Consider the following 24,487-nt stretch of genomic DNA (forward strand, 5'->3'; position numbering starts at 1 on the left):
TGGAGGAGACAATCTCAGGACAGACTGGGGTTTGTCTGTTGGAAAGAACATTTCTCTGGTTTAAAAACATTGTTTGCTGTTCGACATGACATGACATTATCCATGCAATGCCTGGAGGCTGCACAAAAAGACATGTAATGTAAATAAACTTTTCTTTTTCACATATACATGTTTTCCTATGACTGTTCTCGTCTCTGCATAGTGCAATTTGTCTCTGCAGCAACACAGGCTACACAAATGCACGTACAAACACAAACACAAGCACACACGCACGCACGCACGCACGATAGCATGTGTTTATCATTTTAAAACATGTATTTGAAGGTTTCTGTGCTGATGACAATGTGAATTTCAATTTCAATACCTCAAGATAATTAAGTACCCTTGGCTTTGATACTGTATACTATGCTTACATCAGACATATACCTATGTCTATCTTATTTTTTTTTGGCAGATAACACAAAGCAGCTATTCCAATTGTGGCTAATACATCACATGTGAATAAAAATGTTACATTAAAACAGCCAATAAGATAATGATGTTTACATGAACAGTGGCTGAGCTAAAGTACAAGAAAAAACATATCACTGTTTCTGAGTTTTTTTTAACTGGTCATGTGTTACGTAATAAATGTTTTTCTATCATTATCTCTATCTACTCTTTATCAGTAGGACCTCCAGACTGAAGGTGAAAGTCAAGATAGCCTACCTTTAAAAGACACAGTGATGGGATTGCTCAACTTGGAATATTGTTGGTCATGTTGGCGTTGACCTCTACACTTGTATTCACCACTGGATGTCTGAGAAGGACTAAAACTGTATTCAGATTCTTTACTGGACGTCTTGACACGGTAATTGTCCTTCCACCATGTGTACTTCCAGTCAGAGGCACTTCCTTCCTGGATCATACACTTCAGAATAACAGTCTCTCCAATAAAAAACTGAGGCCAGTCAGGTTGTCTGCTGAGAACAGGCACAGCCTCTGTAGAAGTAACACACATAGTTACGTTTAGTAATACTTTATTAATCCTTGTGGGGAAATGCATCCTCTGTATTTAACCCTTCCTTCTAACTATTAGGATGGTTAATGGTTAATAGCAGCAACTAGTATCTAGATACCAGCTCCAACTCTAAGGTCACCCTTGGTCAAGAGCAGCTGGCAGAATGTATGTCCCTAACATGTAGTAGCCTAGATATGTTTTGTAGGAAAAAAACATGGGGAGGACATGTAAACTCCACACTGTTGACTCTAATGTAGAGTCTAATATTAGACTCTAATATATTAAGTCTAATAATGAGTGATGCCACAAAATATACTATGTTTTACGTTAAAACTAAATGCACATTGTAATTATACATCTGAAAACTGAAATCTTACAATAAGTAAAATATTTTCTCTGTACAAATAATAGATGTATGCAGGAAACTACTTTAACCTTTGAATTGCTAGTTGTTTCATGAGAATCAAACACATTATAGTATAAAGTTTGTCTATAACTCACCACCAGAGACAGAGATAGAAACTGAGTTGCTGTCATGTGTGTAGTATGGTCCTCTCCCTCCTCGACACCAGTATCTTCCACTCTCTGAGACACTGGAGGGCCAGAATATGTAGGTTGACAGATCTGTCACAGCCAGTGGTTGAGACTGTAGGCTGTGACTGTACCAGTAGAACTTCCATGAAGCTGTATTGTCTTCTACAGTACAGGTGAGAGTCACTCTATTTGATGTCAGTACACTTTTTGTGCTTGATATCAGCGTAGTCGTTGGTTTATCTGTTATTTATGACAGAGAAATAGGATAAAACGGTGTCACTATTAAGCCTCAGTATTTCTCCCAGCAGCTAGGATTGAAAAACATCTCAGAAAAAAGGGATATTACACAAAGAAATGAAAATGTAGGAAAAACAAAACAAAAAACAAAATACTCCTCTGACCTTGTGTTATCTACTGTATGTATGACTAATAAAGCTGAGCCTAAACCTAATGATGATGATGTCATTACAGTAATTAAGTGTAGTGTAATAAATGTATTTCTATCACTAACAGAGCTGATTAGCATTTTTTTCAATTGAAAGCTGAAATTGTACAGTAGGTAAAATACAGTCAAATAAATATTGTCTCGGAAAAATTTCAGGTGTAAATATAGGAAGCTGCTTAAACCTTTTGATTGTTAGTTGTTTCATAAGAATGAATGACATATTATAGTACTATATTGTTGCTGTTGAGTGGAAAACTTAGGTCCAACATTGTTATTTTTTTTATTATATATGAATATATGATATAAATGAATATGTCTATCACTCTTTAGCAGTAGGACCTCCAAACTGCAGATAAATGTCAAGAGTACACTATAGCCTACCTTTAAAAGACACAGTGATGGTATTGCTGAACTTGGAATCTTGTTGGTCATCCTTGCGTTGACCTTTACACTTGTATTCACCACTGGATGTCTGAGAAGGACTTAAACTGTATTCAGGATCTTCACTGGACATCTTGACAGGCTTATTATCCTTCCACCATGTGTACTTCCAGTCAGAGGCACTTCCTTTCTGTATCGTACACTTCAGAATAACAGTCTCTCCAGTGAAAAACTGAGGCCAGACAGGTTGTCTGCTGAGAACAGGCGCAGGTGCCTCTGTAGAAGTAACACACATAGTTAAGTTACTTCATTGATCCTTGTGGGGAAATGCATCCTCTGTATTTGACCCTTCCTTCTAACGTTTAGGACGGTTAATGGTTAATAGCAGCAACTAAGCAGCATATGGACACTCACACTCCTTCTACTAGGCGGCAGTGCTAAGGAAACACATTATTCAGTTGTGTAATTATTTTAATTATACAACTGAATTGTGTAAATATATAATTAACAGGTGTGAATGTAGGAAGGTGTATAAACCTTTTGATTGTTGGTTGTTTCATAAGAATCAAACATGTTATAACATATAGTTTGTATATAACTCACCAGAGACAGAGATATGAACATCGTCGCTGTAATGTGTGTAGGATGGTGGGTTTCCTCTCCCTCCTAGACACCTGTAGCTTCCACTCTCTGAGACACTGGAGGGTCTGAATGTGTAGGTTGACTGATCTGTCACAGTCAGTGGTCTGTTGTCTCTGTCTCTGTACCAGTAGATCTTCCATGAAGCTGTACTGTCTTCCACAGTACAGGTGAGGGTCACACTATTTGATGTCAGTACATTTGTTCTGTCTGATATCAGCGTAGGCTTTGGTTTAACTGTTATTTATGAGAAATAAAATACAACTTTGTCATTATTGAGCCTCAGTATTTCTCCAATTTCTCCAAAAGGCTAGTATTGAAACACGTCTAGATATTGCACAAAGACATTAAAACGTAGCCTTCTAGTCAAAAACGACAGACAAAATACCTCTCTGACCTTATGTTAACCTGAACATGATGATGATGATGATGATAAGATGACATTATGTGTATTGTAGTGTAATAAATGTCTTTAGGGGTGTAGTAGAACACATTAAAGTGTTTAGTTTGTATATAACTCACCAGAGACAGAGATAGACACTGAGTTGCTGGCATGTGTGTAGGATGGTGGGTTTCCTCTCCCTCCTCGACACATGTAGCTTCCACTCTCTGAGACACTGGAGGGACTGAATGTGTAGGTTGACTGATCTCTCACAGCCAGTGGTTCAGATTGTAGGTTGTCTCTGTACCAGTAGATCTTCCATGAAGCTGTACTGTCTTCCACAGTACAAGTGAGGGTCACACTATCTGATGTCAGTACACTTGTTCTGTCTGATTTCAGCGAAGTCTTTGGTTTATCTGTTATTTATGACAGAGAAATAGAATAAAACTGTCACTATTGAGCCTCAGTATTTTCTATTTTTCCAAACAGCTAGGATTGAAAAACATCTCAGAAAAAAAGGGATATTACACAAAGAAATGAAAATGTAGGAAAAACTACCAAAAAAACAGATGAAGAATACCCTTCTGACCTTGTATTATGTATGACTAATAAAGCTGAACCTAAACCTATAATGGTGATGATGTCATTACAGTATGTGTAGTGTAATAAATGTATCACTAACAGAGCTGATTAGCATTTTTACAATTGAAAGCTGAAATTGTACAGTAGGTAAAATGCAGTAAAATAAATATGGTCTCGAACAAATAACAGATGTGAATATAGGAAGCTGCTTAAACCTTTTGATTGTTAATTGTTTCATAAGAATGAAACACATTTTATACTATATCATTGCTGTTGAGTGGAAACCTTGTATGTCCAACACCGTTAGTTTTTTATTATTATTTTAAAAATATTTTTTAAAATAGTGAAAATAGACTATCTACAAGCTCACAACACGTCGCATCGCTACGCATTGTGAACTTGGTCGAATATTTTCACTGCTTTTGTGTGATATTAGTTTACGAGAAAACATGAAATAGTTGAAATATGAAGATACAAGGATTACACAAAGCGACTAATCCAATTGTTGCTTATAAATTGCAAATTTCAATTAAAATAGCCAATATACATCATGAACAGTGGCTGAACTCTCTCTGCTTAGTTGATCATTCAGAACCATACATTTCTAAAGTAAAAAACAAACAAAACATAAAACACTGTTTGTGAGACTTTTAACACAGAGTGCTGTTCCTTTAAAGGCCACCTTGAAATATCTTGGCAAAATTAGTGTATACCAACTTAACGACTACATTACTGGGCATGATATACACTATACAATATGTCTCTCGTAGAAGTTGATATTTTTTTCATTCTACTGTCTGTCTGGAGGCTAAACAACGGATAGAAAAAACAGTTATTGATGATTATTATGATGATGATGATCACTGATCATGTGTTATGCAATACATTTCTATCTACTCAGCAGTAGGACCTCCAGACTGAAGATGAAAGTCAAAAGTATACTATAGCCTACCTTTAAAAGACACAGTGATGGGATTGCTGGACTTGGAATCTTGTTGGTCAAGCTTGCGTTGACCTCTACACTTGTATTCACCACTGGATGTCTGAGAAGGACTTAAACTGTATTCAGGTTCTTTACTGGACATCTGGACATGGTTATTATCCTTCCACCATGTGTACTTCCAGTCAGAGGCTCTTCCTTCCTGTATCGTACACTTCAGAATAACAGTCTCTCCAATGAAAAACTGAGGCCAGCCAGGTTGTCTGCTGAGAACAGGCACAGGTTGTTCTGTAGAAGTAACACACATAGTTAAGTTACTTCATTGATCCTTGTGGGGAAATGCATCCTCTGTATTTAACCCTTCCTTCTAACTATTAGGATGGTTAATGGTTAATAGTAGCAACTAAGCAGCATATGGACACAAGGAGTATCCTACTGTAACATGTACGAGGAAACTCACACTAGAAGCAGTCCTAAGGTAACACATTATTCAGTTGTGTAATTATTTTAATGATACAACTGAATTGTGTCTCATATGAATAACAGGTGTTAATGTAGGAAGCTGCATAAACCTTTTGATTGTTAGTTGTTTCATAAGAATCAAACATATTATAACATATAGTTTGTATATAACTCACCAGAGACAGAGATAGGAACATCGTCGCTGTAATGTGTGTAGGATAGTGGGTCTCCTCTCCCTCCTTGACACCTGTAGTTTCCACTCGCTGAGACACTGGAGGGACTGAAAGTGTAGGTTGACTGATCTGTCTCAGCCACTTTTCTGTTGTCTTCGTCTTTGTACCAGTAGATCATCCATGAAGCTGTACTGTCTACCACAGTACAGGTGAGGGTCACATTATTTGATGTCAGAACACTTGTTCTGTCTGATGTCAGCGTAGTCTTTGGTTTATCTGTTATTTATGAGAAATAAAATAAATCTTTGTCATTATTGAGCCTCAGTATTTCTCCAATTTCTCCAAACAGCTAGGATTGAAACACACCTAAATACATATTGCACAAAAAAATGAAAACATAGCAAGAGCCTTCTAGTCAAAAACGACAGACAAAATACCCCTCTGAACTTATGTTAACCTGAACATGATGATGATGATGATGATGATAATGATGACATTATGTATAGTGTAATAAATGTCTTTAGGGGTGTAGTAGAAGTGGGGGAGTGCATATATACCGCTTTTCCCCCTCTACACTAAATCTCTTTCTACAAGCTCACATTGTGTCATACTGCCAGTGCCGACACATTGTGAACTTGTAAATCGGCTATTTTTGGCTGATGTCCCCCAAGTAAATTCCACTCTCTTGCTATGAGGCAGCAGTGCTAAGGTAACACATTATTCAGTTGTGTAATTATTTCAATTATACAACTGACAACAATTGTGTCTCAACGAATAACAGGTGTGAATGTAGGAAGCGCCAAAAACCTTTGTTGTTTAATAAGAATCAAACACATTATAGTGTATTTGTATATAACTCACCAGAGACAGAGATAGAAACTGTGTTGCTGTCATGTGTGTAGGATGGTGGGTCTCCTCTCCCTCCTCGACACCCGTAGCTTCCACTCTCTGAGACACTGGAGGGACTGAATGTGTAGGTTGACTGATCTGTCACAGCCAGTGGTTCAGACTGTAGGTTGTCTCTGAACCAGTAGATCTTCCATGAAGCTGTTCTGTCTTCTACAGTACAGGTGAGGGTCACACTATCTGATGTCTGTACACTTGTTGTGTCTGATTTCAGCGTAGTCTTTGGTTTATCTGTTATTTATGACAGAGAAATAGAATAAAACTGTGTCACCATTGAGCCTCAGTATTTCTCCAAACAGCTAGGATTAAAAAACATCTCAGAAAAACGGGAAATTACACAAAGAAATGAAAATGTAGAAAACAACTAACAAAAAACGGATAAAGATACCCCTCTGACTTTGTTTTATGTATGACTAATAAAGCTGAACCTAAAGGTAATGGTGATGATGTCATTACAGTGTGTGTAGTGTAATACATGTCTTTCTATCACTAACAGAGCTGAATAGCATTTTTACAATTGAAAGCTGAAATTGTACAATAGGTAAAATACAGTAAAATAAATATTGTCTCTGAACAAATAACAGGTGTGAATATAGAAAGCTGCTTAAACGTTTTGATTGTTAATTGTTTCATAAGAATGAAACAAATTATACTATATTGTTGCTGTTGAGTGGAAACCTTGTATGTCCAACACTGTTTTTATTTTTATTATTATTTAAAAAATATAGTTAAAATAGAAGATCTACAAGCTCACAACACGTTGCATTGCTACGCATTGTGAACTTGATCGAATATTTTCACTGCTTTTGTCTGACATTAGTTTACGAGAAAACCTAAAAAAGTTGAAATATGGAGATACAAGGATTACACAAAGCGACTAATCCAATTGTGGCTTATGAATTGCAATTTTCACATTAAAAAAGCCAATATACATCATGAATTCATGAACAGTGGCTGAACTCTCTCTGCTTAGTTGCTCATTCAGAAAATACATTTCTAAAGAAAAAACAAACAAAACATATATCACTGTATTTGAGACTTTTAACACAGAGTGCTGTTTCTTTACAGGCCACCTTGAAATATTTTGGCAAAATTAGTGCATAACTACTTAACAACTACATGACTGAGCATGATATACACTGTACAATATGTCTCTCGTAGGAGTTGATATTTCTTTCATTCTACTGTCTGTCTGGAGGCTGAACAATGGATATAGAAACTGTTATTGATAATGATGATGACTGGTCATGTGTTATGCAATAAATGTATTTCTAGCACTATTTCTATCTACTCTTTATCAGTAGGACCTCCATACTGCAGATGAAAGTCAAGAGTATTATACCAGAGCCTACCTTTAAAAGACACAGTGATGGTGTTGCTCCACTTGGAATATTGTTGGTCATGCTTGCGTTGACCTCTACACTGGTATTCACCACTGGATCTCTGAGAAGGACTTAATCTGTATTCAGGTTCTTCACTGGGGATGTTGTTATTATCCTTCCACGTGTACTTCCAGTCACTTCCTTCCTGTATCGTACACTTCAGAATAACAGTCTCTCCAATGAAATAGGAAGGCCAGTAAGGTCGCCTGCTGGGAACAGGCACAGGTGCCTCTGTAGAAATAACACACATAGTTAAGTTACTTCATTGATCATTGTGTGGAAATGCATCCTCTGTATTTAACCCATCCTTCTAACTATTAGGATGGTTAATGGTTAATAGCAGCAACTAAGCAGCATATGGATACCAGGAGTATCCTACTGTAACATGTAGGAGGAAACTCACACTATGAGGCAGCAGTGCTAACACGTTTTTCAGTTGTGTAATTATTTTAATAATTAACTGAATTGTGTCTCATATAAATAACAGGTGTGAATGTAGGAAGCTGCATAAACCTTTTGATTGTTAGTTGTTTCATAAGAATAAAAACAAATGATAGTACTGTATATAGTTTTTATAACTCACCAGAGACAGAGATATAAAGTGTGCTGCTGGTATATGTGTAGTATAGTGGGTCTCCTCTCCCTCCTACACAAAAGTAGTTTCCACTCTCTGAGACACTGGAGGGACTGAATGTGTAGGTTGACTGATCTGTCTCCTTCACTTCACTGTTGTCTCTGTACCAGTAGATCTTCCATGCAGTTGTACCGTCTTCCACAGTACAGGTGAGGGTCACACTATTTGATGTCAGAACACTTGTTCTGTCTGAATTCAGTGTAGTCTTTGGTTTATCTGTTTTTTTGTATTTATGAGAAATAAAATAAAACTTTGTCATTATTGAGCTTCAGTATTTCTCCAATTTCTCCAAACAGCTATTGAAACACATCTAAATAGATATTGCACAAATAAATGAAAACGTAGCAAGAAGCCTTCTAGTCAAAAACGACAGACACAATGCCCCTCTGACCTCATGTTAACCTGAACATGATGATGGTGATGATGACATAATGTATACTGTCGTGTAATAAATATCTTTAGGGATGTAGTAGAAGTGGGGGAGCGCATATATACCGCTTTTTCCCCTCTACACTAAATCTCTTCACCAAAAATAGCCGATCTACAAGCTCACAACGTGTCATAGGACCGAAGCATTGTGAGCTTGTAAATCGGCTATTTTTGGCTAATGTCCTCCAAGTACCTTTTGGCATATATTAAAGATGGCGGATTTGAAATTGCTTCATTTACGGTCTGTAGAGTCTAGGGGCGTAACGCTGTTCATTCTTTTTACAGTCTATGGTCAAACCACACTCACATACTGCCTCCATCACAGTGAAGCTTCAGTGGGGGATGTTTCCATCTAATAATATTGTGTGTGTGTGTGTGTGTGTGTGTGTGTGTGTGTGTGTGTGTGTGTGTGTGTGTGTGTGTGTGTGTGTGTGTGTGTGTGTGTGTGTGTGTGTGTGTGTGTGTGTGTATGCAGTGAGACCACAAAGTGGCACAACACTGAATGACAGGATGACACACCTCTCTGTACAACCACAGTGCTGTGCATCAAAGACGATTGTCTTAACAAAGGTTATTTCTGTGTTTATGGTTTGTTTATGTTATGTTGTTGATGAGGGGATGCTATCTTTTAAAACTAAGTAGCTGAAAAATGGGAATGTTATTTTATGCTTACTTACGATGTGTATTCCTTTTGAAAGTAAGGCTAAACAAATAGACATAGATATGTGACAGGTGGAAATATGACAGTGAATATAGTTAAAACAGTAGATCTTCACCTTGACTATGTCCATAGGAGAAGAAGCCACTCAGCACTGAAAAACATATGAGACAATAGCAAGTTAAGCATAAATCTGCATTTTTTTTTACAGATATTTATACAGTATATAGTCTTCAGGCACAATGACGAATATTGCTCAGTATTGAAAAATCACACCCTGTGTGAAGGTAGCGGCGCCTTTGATACATTTTGTCATCGATATGTGTTTATAATGTGTTTATAGCCACGTGTCACGTGAAGCTTAGACTGAGAGAACGAGAGCAATCCATGGTCTCGAAGGGCGGATCCAAACCCAGGCGCCCGGAGCAGGCGCGTCCTCCGATTGCTTCACCAATCTATGTCCCCGCCTCCCCCCCCCCTCCCCCCTCCCCCCCCCCCGGTCTGTGCACGGAGCAGGCTGACGTCACCAAATTTAGAGCGACGCCCCTCTGCACTCTGAATGGTTAGGAGATAACAAGCTTCAAAGACCATCGTTCCTGCATCGTTCCCCCAGACTTTTTTCTTTTGTAACAAAAAAAATGGCTGGGTTTCCGAGGCTACGTGAAGCTTGACCAATCACTTTGTTGACGTGTCTGACCAATCAGAACGTTGACGCAAAAGCCAGGTATAGAGCAGGACCGCTCTATACTATGTATAGAGCGGTGCCAGCGCCGCTAAAAATGCACATGGACGCCTCTTTCACCTCAGGCAGCTGCAGAAGTTTAGCGTGGGGCCCAAGATACCACGACCATTAACCTGACCTGACTGATTTAGTTTTAGCCCCTATGTCCCCTCTCCCTCAAAAGGCGTTGCATTTTGACAGGCGACAATTGTAAATACAAATCAGTTCTTAATTGTCTTGCCTGGTTAAATAAAGGTACAATAGATATCCACAGTAGCACCACTGAGATTATACTGACTGGATACATCACTGCATGGGAAGTTGGGAACTGCTCTGCCCTTAATTGCAAAGCATCACACAGAGCTGTGTGGACAGACCAGAGCATCAGTGGATGTGAGCTTCCCTCCATCCAGGACATACAGTATACATACTGTAGATGTAGCAGCCCACATGATCCCCCTGCTAAACTATAACCAGGGTTAAAGTGGGCTATAGGATTAAAGTTAAGGTTAAGGTTTAGGCTCAGGGTTAGCCTGCTTTATACACCGGATATATTCTGGGCTAGTCCAGTTTACACACTAGGATATGAAGCACTCTAGCCCACTTTAATCCAAGTTTTGTTTGGCAATAGTCAAATCTGTAGGATTCTCCAAAACAGCTTTTGCCACAAGGCAACTATAGGTTTATAAACAATAGACACTGAAGGCCAGTTGCCTGTCTGCCTCCCATACATATACATGCACACACACACTGTCATGCACATGCACACGTAAATGCACGCAAATGCACGCACGCACGCACACACCTATTCTAGGCATGACATAATAGGGGAACATTCAGCGAAAATAGCAGATCTACAAGCTCACATTGCGGTGCATACGTGGCATGTTGTGAGCTTGTAGGTATGCTATTTTCATCAAAGAGATTTGGTGTACAGGGAAAAAAGGAGGGGACCAGGCATAGAACACTGGGGGACTACGGTCAACAAAGTATAGCATGATTCTCAAAGTGGGCTCCGGGACACCCAGGGGTCCTTGAGGGGGTTCCAGGTGGTCTCCCAGCAAAATGACAAATAGTTTAAGCACTATTTTATTTATTTATCTGTTACTTTGGAAAAATTACCTTTTTTTTTTTTTTTTTTACAAATCTTCTCTTACACAGAATGGCACAAAATCTTTTCAGATGGGGGTTCCGTGGTCTAATACTGTACATATCAATTTGGGGGTCCTTGACATGAAAATGTTTGAGAACCACTACAGTATAGGCTACAGAGGGTTTAAGTGATTAATGATGTAGAACGTAAATCAATTTGCAATAATATTCTGATAGCCAACAAATGTTTTGCAGCTTGTAGGTAGCTGCGTATAATCATCATTTGCTAATGTAAAAAAAAAAGTGGTATAGTAGAAGCAGATGCTAGATGGTGTCTCTGTTACATCATCACTGTTGTAATGGTCTGCTATTTTGGTTGTTATTACGATATTGATATTATTACGATATACAGCAAGGCCAAAACTTAACTTTAACATAATGATAATAATGTTGTACAGCCACATATTCCGTTATTATTATGGTGGTTCAAAAACAAGGCCAATAGACCTAATAGTAATAATAGTGATATACTCACAGAGGAGCACATAGAGCAGAGTGGGCCCCATCCTCTGCTGTGATGAACGGCTCTGCTCTACCTCTTCAGAATAACCTTTCTACTACCAATACATACACAGTGAGCTAATAGATACTGATGTATGAAATAGGGAAATAAAAGAGACAGAGAGAGGAAGTCGTGTGGGGGGTAGAGTTAGAGGGCGTGAAAAAGATGTTACACTTGCATGCCACATCATGAGCTCAGTATACATTGTATTTCTTTCTAAATTCTTTATTAAATTCAGTTCTGTTCTTCCTTCATCTTTTTTTTTAAGAGAGGCTGAGATAAAGATGTGAGCTCATTCTTTGCAGGTCTAAATAGATTTGATCTTTATCATGCATGGTTAAAAAAAAGGAAGAAAGGAAGAAAAAAACATGGCGTGATGTTAAAATATCCAAAGTGCCTGGTCACCATGATGGAGAGCAGATTGTGCCACCTGTACCACATTCTTAACCATCCACATCCTATAAATAATAATAATAGTTGCCAGGGTTGTGGCAGCAGCTCAGATCACAGCTTCCTTTGACTCTGCCAGGTCATCTTTCCAGACTTACTTTATTGCAGTGGATCCCAAACTTTTTTTCCCTGGAGCCCCCCTTTCTTACATCTGACAAAAGCTGAGACCCCCCACATGTGTGCGTGTGCAGATTGTACAAATGGAACCAAATAGGCCCTTATACGGCATTTGTACACTCTCAGAGTAACTAGAGTGGTGATAGACTCATCTTTGTCTAAGGAGCCTTTCTTTTGTGGTGTGTGAGTCTTTCACCACTCTAGTTATGGTGAAACACTCTTTCACCGTTTTAGTTATTGAGACTACTACTCCTGAAACCAACCTTAACTAAGGACAAAGAAAGGCGCAACAGTCTACCCTGGTCCCTGGACTTAACTCTCAGAGTTTCATAAACACTGAGGATTTTACAGTGTCGATTGGAGTCCCGGAGATGTAAAAATAAAGTATCAAATAAGGGTCCGTGGCTTAATGCATGTCAAACTGGGGGTCTTGAAATGAAAATGGTTGAGAAATGAGAATCACTGGATTGTTTGATGATCTCCAGACCTTTGATGGTCAGTTCTTTGCCTAAGCTCATGTGTCTGGTCAGGCACCTTCAGTTTTGACTCATACTGTACATCTTCCCATGTAGGATTCACACGCATGCACACGGAGGATGGGTTTGATTTGACTAATGGACAACTCCCTCACAAAAGGTATTTGAGTGTAGAACTACATTCATGAACAGCCTTTGCCATTTACACTACATTACTAGGCCGATGCCCATTGAGAACGCATCAGGGGCGTCAATTGGGTATGGCAGGCTATTGCAGCTGCCATACCCTGGCTCCAGGGGTAAAAAAATAAAATGTAGGCCTACTTTGCGTTTAAAATCTTGATTTTATCAACTAACTGGCTGTGCGCATCGGAGGAGCAGCGGAGCCTGTCATCAAGGGGCGGGCCGTGTGTGTGTGTGTGTGTGTGTGTGTGTGTGTGTGTGTGTGTGTGTGTGTGTGTGTGTGTGTGTGTGTGTGTGTGTGTGTGTGTGTGTGTGTGTGTGTGTGTGTGTGTGTGTGTGTGTGTGTGTGTCGAGACACAAGAGGAGAATTAAAACACTCGCCCCAAAACACACTCGCCCCTATGTTTTTCGCCGACCGAGGCCGCCAGATATACCCGGGCGAGTGTGTTTTGGCTTTTGGGGCGAGTGCTTTTGGACGAGGCGTTCTTGTGAACAAGCAGTGAATTAAATCACGTGTCGCCGGTGGAATACAAGTCGGAAAGAAAATAATCAGGAGCTCAACAACATATAAGAGGATACATGAGCTATAAATCTGTGCTAGATGCAAAGTGTGCATATTTAAGCAAGTATTTTAAAACAGTGAAAGCTACCGAGGAAAAAGAAAAAAAAAAGTGATAAACCCCCGCCGGCCGCCACGACTCAAACTAACGACCACGTTGTGAATAATTATAAACAAACAACCTCCTGGTGCCTCCTGGTTGGGGGGTAATTTGACCAAAACCGAAGAGATCAGAGGATCTAGCAGCTGCCATTCTGATAATGTTAGGAGCAATGGACCAGGCAACAGTGATACTACGAGCAGGTAGGGTCGCGTGACTCCATAGTCTAAACCAGTTGTGCATGATTGGCCAATACGCTTGTGCAAGGACGCGCTGTGATTGGCCAGTAGCCACTTTGAGTGACAGTTGGGGCAAACGCTCTCACCAAAACATTATATACTATTCTGTCCCTATCGGTACATAACTCGAACGGCGCTGAGTCGACTAGCAGACCATTGGCCGGTCGACGCGGGCACTCGCGCCTGGAGGCGCTCGGGCGCGTCTCCTCGGCCTCAAGGTCTGCTGAGTCGGCGCGCCTCCGTCATGGTCCAAAACTACACTTTATCGGCGAAAAGAAATAGTCCGCGGTTGTTTGAAAAAGGCACTTCCGCGTTGGCCACAGAAGGGGGCGTGTTTATAGCACAACTGGTTTAGACTTTGTAATGTCGCGGTAGGGTCCCGTCCAAAGTGTTTCTAAATGGACTGCAGTCTGCACAGAACCCTATCCATCAGATCCAAAGTATTATTATCATACTCCTATTACAGAGAAGATTTCATACCCCCCACTTTTTGCAAATTTAATTGTGTTTAATCTTTTTGATAATAAATCGGTAAAATCAGGCAAAAATAAGAATTAAATAGCATAACCCTAACCTAACCCGAATCCTAACCCTAAAACCGAAATAAAGTAACCAAAAACTGGAAAAAAACGAACCCAATCCGCCCAGAACCGCACAAAAATTTCGCGCGGCGCGTGCATGAGCTGCCATACCCTAGCTTTCACTGAACTGACGCCACTGGAACGCATGTCCCTCTGGCATAAACAGAGGTTTATGTTTTTTTGTCAAAAGCTCAAAAGCACTATATTCTGATAGTAGTCATTGCTAGAGTGTTTGTTCAGTAACAGGGGTCTCCCTGTCTCTCCAGCTCTTTAATAAACAGACAATACATTTTCAGGTAGGTGAAAAAAATGTATCAGCTTCATTTTTAAAGTATTCCAGTTCCAATTTTGTCAGCTCATTTCTTTGTGTCATCACAGTTTCACTTGTTTATATCCTGACTGAGTTCTCTATCCTGATTGGATAAAATTGGTATCCCGACATGAAAATGCATTTTCTGTTTAATAAAGAGCTGGAGAGACATGGAGACACCTGTTACTGAACAAGCACCCTATATAAGAATATTTCCCAAGCAAACATTTTTATGGGTTGTGAATAAATATCCCCCTTTTTTTTTCCCTATACATAAAAAAAACTGTATTTCAAAAGATTTAAACATCCAATTAAAAACTATTCAAACATTACAACAAAAGTATTTGATAAATAAAATAAAATAAAATCTAATCATTTCCATAAATAAATAAAGACAATGTTCAAGAAGTGAAAATAGCAGATAATAAGCTCTCAACGCGGCGCGAAGCGACGTGTTGATCAGAGCTTATTGATCAGAGCTTGTTGATCAGAGCTTGTAGATTTTCACTAGTTTGGGTCTAGGGCAAACGTCTACTTTCTCTTTTGGGTCTTGAGCTAAAACATTATTGATTGATTGAATACTTTATTATACAGAAATGCACACAGTACAGGTACAGTCATACAAATGAGCTAAAAGGATAACCCCAAAAAAGTCCTGTAGTCCTATTTCCATTGAGGTTTTGATTGATTGAATACTTTACTAGGCAAAAATGTAAAACAGCACAGTTACATTTAAAATACTTTGTCTAAAAGGTCTGTTCAAAAAAGTCCTTGCGGTCTTGTTTCCAATGAGGTCCTTGGTATTCAATTCATAGTCATATATAGTGGCACCACAGTTAAACTATCAATACAAAAATGCAGAAAAAAATAACACTACGTACAAATAAAACACTTAAAAAGCAGGTCCTATGTATTCAATTCATCAACATAGAAAATAACATCAAGATACAATATCATCAACAAATATAAAACACTATATATGTACATGAGTTCGATAAAGGGGGAGGGGGGGGGGGTGAAGGCAGTGAATGCCTTCTCCTTTCTATGGGAAAAGTGAGTATAACCCCCCGTGTAGTCTCATGGATTTTCAGGCCTGTTTTGAAGGAAGCCAGTGATCCACATTTTTTAAGGAATGGGGTCAGTCATTCCACATTTGGGAGGCAGGGCTGATGTTGTCGCTCGACGACTTCCTCTAGTATTGTGGCTGTGGGCGTTGATCACTTTTGTGAGGTATTTAGTCAGATATGAGGGTATTGAGGGAATTGAGGGCATTTTGACCATTTTGAAAGCGAATCGTATTTCTTTATCCTATAGCAATGAGTACTATCATAATCAAGAGCTATTTAACACTTATTTTAACCAAAGAAATCACATACGATACCCTACCTCTAAAGTTTGAGCCAATCAGTCAGAAGTTTCTCAGATAATGCTTGGGGACACCCGGACGGACAGAAGGACAGACACGCACACAGACTTTACTTTGAAACTAGGATATAAGCTACTACTAAATTGACCAGGAGATGGCAATAACGTGCTAGGACATATAATGCACATTTGCAAAAATGACAGCATTGCAATCAAGAAGTGATACAAGTGTAGCAGTTGTTGCCATATTTGATTATTCATTATATTATTCTTATTATTACATTTTTTATGTAATGTACTATGAACAGTATCAAATGAGTCTCTCGAAGGAGTCTTCTCAACAAACATTACAATAAGTCTTTCCCATCATCTGTCACCAGCTGTCAGGTCTGGGTTAAGTTGTGTGTTGCTGAATAATTTGTTGCCAAATTTGAAAACTGCTAAGAAAATGATGCCACAGAGCCACCAGTACATCTGAAAACCTATTCAGAGATCTGGAGATTGTATGTGTTTCTTATTAGGGAAGTACCAAGAGAGAAGAAAGAGAAGTGATGTTTCCCCTGACGCATATAGAAGAACTTTACTCCATGCATTTCTGTTTTTTATACTGTTTTTATCTGGTTATGCTTGTTTTTTTGTCACTATTTATTTCTTATTTTAGGAGAAACATAATCTCGTTTTTTTCTGATGCTGCTTTAAAAAAAGAATAAGACAAATAAAGCAATCGTGAATCTTGAGGTTTCTGCCATTGAAAATCTTTACATAAATGCAGTGTGGGCGTCAAAACAAACTCATTACGGCCATTATCTGCTATGCTGGTAAGGCCTATAATGTCACTAAACATGGCTGTGTACAAAAAGCTGTACAAGTGCTGTTCCAGTACCTATAATATCATATAACTAACTATAACTATCTTAATTTTATGAAGAATTCATAATAACTTTGTGGACCTGGAATGGCACAGGTGTCGGATGTAAAAAGGATTTTAGGGAAAAAAATATACCTGTGTTTAATGTGAAAACAGAATTAATCTCATTGACAAAAAAGTGTTCTGGCTTCTCAAAGTGTCTAATCTAACAATTAAATTACGTACTGTAAGTAGGTAAGTACATTTTATTTGTAGCTAGTCCTATGTCTTTCACAGACATTGACAGTCACAGAGTGCTTTACAAGTTCAAGAGCAGAAGAAAATATCAATAATAAAATCAAAAGACAAAATAAAACAATCACTATTTAACCAATCAACCAGTATGAGTTAAAGGAACACAAAGAGCTATTACAAATAGCTATAGAGTAAGAGAAGAGTTACAAAGAGCTATTACAAATCACAAAGAGGACAAAGAGCTATAATAGCCTGTTTGAATAGGTGAGTAGTCATTTAAAGATGTCCACAGAGGACACAGATCTATTAATCTAGGGAAGATCATTCCATAACCTAGGGGCGAAACTCACAGAGGCTCGATCACCTTTAGTCTTTAATCTCGTACGAGGGACAACCTGGCAGCAGGCCCTAGGATGAGGATCTCAGAGACCTACTGGCAACATTTGGGTGGAGCAGGTCACATAAGGTGCCTGACCATGGAGGGCTCTGTATCTGATTACAAGAACCTTGAAATGGATTCTACAATTGACTGGGAGCCAGTGCAAGGAGGCCAGAATGGGGTTTATACCTGGTCAGCCTGGCAGCAGCATTCTGGACTAGATGTCTTAGAGAGACAGGTTAAAAGAGAATTACAATAAGCCAGGTGTGATGACACAAATCATTTGTAGCTCTGGGTGTGAAACAACAGATCTTTCAGTTTAGCGATATTTCTAAGGTGATCAAAACAAGCACAGGACCCCAACGGAAACACGTCCGCAAGGACTTTTTTGGTCGGACCTTTTAGACAAAAGTATTATAAATGTAACTGTGTTGTTTTACATTATTTTGCCTAATAAAAATGTCAATCAATCAATCAATCAATCAGGACACAGAGTTAATGTGCTTATCTAAAAGTATAGATTGAGCAAATATAATGCAAATGTTTCTAAGATTTGAACACACATTTGGGTTCAGGGACCCAAGACAGTTGGCAACATTTGCAGCAATCCTATCTGGAGCAATATATAGGACCTCTGCTTTTTCTGCATTTAGTTGTAGAAAGTTGCTGGCTATCCAGTTCTTAATGGCGACAAACAATCATGCAGTACATTCATTTCATCCGTCCTAACTGGTTTAAAAGTATTATAATATATATTAGGTCCTAGATCAGACCTAGAACACAATAGAAAGTATGGATCTTGATATGACAACATGAGACTGGTCACATGCCATGAATCAAATCTTTACATCTTTAACCACGCTGAAAATAATAATACTAACAAGCAAATCCCTTTGGGGTTTTGTCTCACTCATTATGAAGAAAGAAACAAATGGTAAATATGAAAATAAAAGCAATGATAAGCAAAGATATTTTTTTTAGGAATTTCTGATAAATAATTAACAGCAATGGATGTACAGTTAAGCTTGTCATGAAACTCAACACGTGACACTTGATGATTAACAGTCAGGTGGAACAATGTTGGGTTACAACTATGTCATCTTAAAGCAGCACCATGTAACCTTTTTAAAATGAATACAATGTCATTTTGTCCAATCTGTATGGTGGATTACAGTATGTTAATACAATATAACTTATATAATTAGGGTGGTTGTTTGTCTCCCTGCTCTTCTATTGAGACATTTAGATCATGTGACTATAGGTGAGACATGACCTTTGACACAATCCTGTTTACACACATTTTGACCTGAAGATCAAGGTTCAATTTATCCCTGAGCAAGGCAGGCTCCATTAGCTCAATGGTAAAAATGTCAGCACTTGTGCAGGAGAGACGGGTTCAAATCCGGGGTAAAAGAGGAAAGTTACATAGTGCAGCTTTAAATGAACAACATGTGGATTTAAGAACATACATATAATTAATGCAGATTTTTTTTCTTTATGGTAAAATACATTATCCTGGAGCTTTATATTGCAATGCACTTAGACCGTATATATTAGTCACATTTGACTTTATCCAGGTGTGTGGCATTGGGTTGTCCTATGTCCTAAGACCTAAGGAGCTGAAACAAAGTGTAGTGACAGCATAATTTAAAACAGGATAATCTGTCATTGAACATGCAGTAATACATAGTCATTTTATCTACACTGCTTTTCCTTAATATGAAAACTGTATTCATCTTTTTCATTCAAGTGTCTGAGTTTTGTCATTCATTGAGTTCAGTTTTCATTCCATCTCAACATGATCACAGATATTTCTCACTGGAAATTCCCTCAATAACCACTTGGCCTTGTGGACTCTTATGATACTAATCAAGTGTTTTTGGAGTTTTGGAACAGTATGGCATGATGAGAATATTAAAGGATCCAATCCTGTTTTTTAAAAGGTTTGTTCTAAACTTTTTCAAAACGTTATAACTGCTGAAAATATGACAAATTCCCCTTGACAAATTATCCTCCTAGTTGTAAACACAATTAAACCGTTTCACTTTTTAAAAAACATAATTAATAGCCAATTTGATTGAATTAATGAATTCTCATTATGAAAGTTGTTCTGTTGATATACATTTTCAGTGAAAAAATATCTGTTACTAAATAAGTAATTACTAAGCAGTGGGTGACACAATTAGAGGGAAGAGAAGGATTTAGATTCTAGACCCGTAGGAAGCGATCAAAAACGTATCATGTTGGTGAAAATGATTGTCTCTGTTTTAACAACATGGCAAATCTATGGATCAAACTAAAAACATACAGTAGCAGGCCCCCCCCCCTAAAAAAAAAAGAGATTAAAATCATTGGATTTGATCTTTAAAAGGTATACTGTACCATTGTTGATTACGCCATAGTCACTTGTGTCACCTAAAGGTAAACAAATAAGCATTAATGAGAAGCTTATTTTATTTTTTAATTATAACATGGTTTCAATTTGGTTAATTATTAAGTTATTTAGGCAAAACAAACACAAAATGAACTAACAGACTTTAATGTATTTCCAAAAAGGACATTCATTGTTTAAGGAACTATACATGAATTTGGAAACAAATTAGAGCCAGTTGTCATTGTCAGAAGAACTTTTTAGAACATGACATTGTTCAAAGTCTGACCGTATTGCAGTGGGCAGTACACATCATCAGTTGCCATCTGGTCTGTAGCTGAGGCCTGATTGGCTCCCTGGACTGAGAGAGAGAGAGAGAGAGAGAGAGAGAGAGAGAGAGAGAGAGAGAGAGAGAGAGAGAGAGAGAGAGAGAGAGAGAGAGAGAGAGAGAGAGAGAGAGAGAGAGAGAGAGAGAGAGAGAGAGAGAGAGAGAGAGAGAGAGAGAGAGAGAGAGAGAGAGAGAGAGAGAGAGAGAGAGAGAGAGATACATCAATTACACCTACAGTATCATAGTGTCTCTTCCCCTACACTTTAAGAGAAAGCTCATTCTTATTTAGATGACGGATTGGAGGAGACCAAACCAATCAATTGTGGGACCATCTAGCAGTAGCTGTTTAGTAATGTGAGACACATTACTGTGAGACGATGCTGTCTCTGCCTGGGTATTGACGACTGTTAACCCAACTGCTGCCCACTGAGACAGATAAAGAAAGCCAGGATGAAATGGGTTCATGGCATTCTGATTGCGCTACAGTCAGACCATAGCCCAGCCCCATTTTAAGACCAACATGCTTAAGGCGCAACATCATTTGTTATCTAAACAACATGGGTGCCAGGCACTAAAATAACAACTGTGTCAGTCAGAAGATAGCAATGATAACAGAGTACTGAAGTCACTCCCACTAACCCTGGGTCACGGAAGTATTTTTTTTTCTATTGAAAATACCCATAGAGAAATCTTAGATTGTGTCATTTAAGAACTGTGTTCCAAAAATAAACAAATCAGCCGGGCGATTCTGTCAGGTATGTGACTCTGTGTCGTTTATGATATTGAGTTATATTTGATAACGTCTGTGTTTGGATAAAGAAAAATTCTCCCTCTTTGGATACATTTTGGAACACAGTGATCTAAGATTTCTCTATAGGGATTTTCAATAGAATAAATACTCTGTGACCCAGGGGGAATGCGGCCTCTAGTGGCAGTGATGCCAGGCTTCGGTGCTCTATTGTGCTACTCGTTTGTGCCATCTTGTGCCAGCTGGAAGATTAACCCCTTTTGGGACCGCAGTTTATCTTTTGGTATTTGGTACAAGTCGTCCAAAATACAAAAAGGTCAACTGTGATCCTTAAAGGGTCTAGCAGAAGATAGGACCAAGAGAGAGAGAAACCATTCGGCTATTACTAGAACCGTCTTGTGCGGAACAATTTGTAATTTTAAAAGCAAACAAAAAAAAAAAAAAAGGAAATTGATTGATTATTACTGAACATTATTGAACTCTCATTTAAATTAAATGAGATTAAGATTAAGACATTTTAAAAAAAGTATACTGTACCATTTTCATAGTCAGAGAGGTTGATTACTCCATAAACGTTTGTGTCGCCTAAATAAGCAAACAAATAAGCATTAATGTGGTTCTTAATTTATTTTTCATTTCAAACATGGTTTCAATTCTCAAACTCAGACTCAAAACAGACGTTAATCTTTAAACTTCTACATTATAAATAGAAACCAAATATCCTTGTCATATTGGTGACATCATGATTGGTTCAAAGACTGACCGTGTTGCAGTGGGCAGTACACGTCATCAGGAGTACCACTCTGATTGGTCCTCTGGTCTGTAGCTGAGACCTGATTGGTTCCCTGAGACTGAACGGATCTATAATTAAAAGATAAATATTTATCAGAAATTAAGCATATGCAATTAAGCATATGCAATCCATATAAAATATATGGATTTGTTGGTCTTCCTGCCATGGCCATTTTGGAAAAAGATCAGTGGTGGACAGTAACGTAGTAAATGTACTTGAGTACTGTACTTGAGTACAGATTCTGAGGATCTGTACTTTACTTGAGTATTAGATTTTTTTATAGACTTATTACTCTTACTTGCGTACATTTCCAAGACAAATATTTTACTTTTACTCGAGTGCATTTCTCGGAAGGCTGTAAAGTACTGAGTACTTTTAAGCCCACTCCACACCAAAGATTCGCCATGCAACTCCTTGCAACATGGAACTATCTGCAACTACGTGCAACCATTACCCCCAATGGCAGTTGCAAGGAGTTTCATTGGCATGGTTGACCTTAAAATGGTTTTGTTGCAAGGAGTTGCGACTAGTTGCATTGCTGCGGTTTGGCCTTTAGGTTGGCTGTTTTTTTTTTCTTCCCTAAAATGTAATTGGCCTAACTTCTGCTCTCACAGTGGCCGCGTTTCTGGCTTCCCCCTCCGCTCGCTTCTTAGTTACATCTTGTATGGGTGTATAGGAGTAAAAGTATTTAGTTCCTCAGTCATTTCTATGTTTTTATAGGTGTTTCTGCAGGCTTTGTATAACATAGTGGTTCTACAAGTAAGCACATCAGTGCATGCAGTGCAGGTGGTTTTAGAGAGTTAGTACATCTCTGAAAGAGTTGCAAGGTCCTATAAATTCATTGTGAAAACATTACAGCAATTCATTGATATAAAAATAAGAAATGTACTTCTACTTTTACTTGTACTTTAAGTATTTTTCAAAGCATGTACTTTGGAATACTTAAGTATATTTAAAAGCAATGACTTTTTTACTCTTACTTGAGTAACATTTTGACTGAGCTACTTTTACTTATAGTGGAGCACATTTGACCAAGGAGTATCTATACTCAAGTACTGGGGCCGAGTACTTCGTCCACCTTTGAAAAAGATCAGGAGCTGTGCCCCTAAAAAATATGAAATTCCAGGCCTGCCTAGAACAAAGAGCTCTACCTACCGGCTGGCACAACATGGATCTGTAAAAAAAAGAAAAAAAGAAATAGTCAAAATATGTTAAAATAGTATTTTACACTTACAAAGCAGTCCTCTGCTGTTCAGTGTCACAACATACTGTAAGAGTTTCATAATGTATACACACACACGCGCACACACACACACACACACACACACACACACACACACACACACACACACACACACACACACACACACACACACACACACACACACACACACACACACACACACACACACACACAGTATAATCCCTATCTGAGTAGTTCTGACCTTTGGATGTTTTGTATCGACACAGCAGGAGCAGAAAGATGGTCAGTGGAATCACAACAAGAAGGCCAACAATCAGTCCCACTACATGTAGAGAACTCTGTTCTACAGATCCAGGCACTGAACGTTGAGACACTATGATGACAATGGAAATGGCATTTGAAATAGATAGATTAGTATAATTAACAGCTTATTTTATATGTACAGTAGGCCTAAATCAACTGCTTCATGAAATTGTGATTCATCGACTGTTATAAGTTTACAAATACATCGTTTTCCCTTTTAGTTATGAAGACATTATTATTAAGGGTAATTTTCCCCTAGTACATTTTTTTCTCCACATTCCTATACTGTATCTATCCAGTGGTGGACAACGTATATTGTAAGTACAAGTTACAAAGTACATTTTCTTTTTAAAGGACGGCTTCGCCACTTTTTTCACACATTCTTTTTATATTTACGGATATCATACTAAAGGATGACAACAGCCTTCAAATAGTGGCGAAACTGTCCTTTAATATCAATTAATTGATTTTTTTATATTTTCTTTTGTCAGAAATTAAAAACAATTGTGAAAATAGCAGATCTAGTACAAGCTCATAGCGCGTTGTGGTTTGACGTGTTGCGAGCTTGTAAAAAGGTATATGAAACAAGTAAATGTGTTAAGTGTACAATTTGCATATTGTTTAAATAAATGACAAACAAAAAATGCAATTGTTGGCAGTAAACTCACATCTGACTGCCATCCAGCTCTGTGGTGATTCTCCTCCAGAATATTTACACTTGTAGAAGCCCTCATCAGACTTAGAGACAGCAGGTATGATCATCTCTCCATTGGTTTTACTTTGGACCAGTTCTTCATTTCTATAGAAGTCCACGTTGGAGAGTGACATGTATGTTCTTTGTTTGCAGTGAAGAGTCACAGAATGTCCCTCAGTCACAGGGTAAACAGGGCTCACCAAGATGACAGAACCAACTGTAAAACAGTTAAGAAGATAAAAACTGACACTGAGCAAATACAA

At 38.3% G+C, this 24,487-nt stretch overlaps 2 protein-coding genes across 2 annotated transcripts in view; both read right to left on the bottom strand.

Annotated features, from left to right (window-relative positions):
* LOC311059636 (uncharacterized protein) overlaps nucleotides 1-24,487 on the bottom strand; it is a 164,712-nt gene that overhangs the window by 78,623 nt on the left and 61,602 nt on the right. The gene's annotated exons all lie outside the window — the stretch shown is intronic.
* Nucleotides 20,415-24,487, bottom strand: part of LOC311059548 (uncharacterized protein) — a gene marked incomplete at both ends in the record, with an annotated part of 37,804 nt that continues 33,731 nt past the window's right edge. The window contains 6 exons of the mRNA XM_084077560.1: nucleotides 20,415-20,515; nucleotides 21,768-21,815; nucleotides 21,994-22,091; nucleotides 23,179-23,197; nucleotides 23,469-23,600; nucleotides 24,199-24,441. Coding sequence (XP_083933686.1) covers nucleotides 20,415-20,515; nucleotides 21,768-21,815; nucleotides 21,994-22,091; nucleotides 23,179-23,197; nucleotides 23,469-23,600; nucleotides 24,199-24,441 — 641 coding nt within the window. The remainder of the gene's footprint in view (nucleotides 20,516-21,767; nucleotides 21,816-21,993; nucleotides 22,092-23,178; nucleotides 23,198-23,468; nucleotides 23,601-24,198; nucleotides 24,442-24,487) is intronic.

The sequence above is a fragment of the Gymnoscopelus microlampas genome (assembly GCF_963454915.1).
Source record: "Gymnoscopelus microlampas genome assembly, chromosome: 14".
In the NCBI taxonomy this organism is placed as follows: domain Eukaryota; kingdom Metazoa; phylum Chordata; class Actinopteri; order Myctophiformes; family Myctophidae; genus Gymnoscopelus; species Gymnoscopelus microlampas.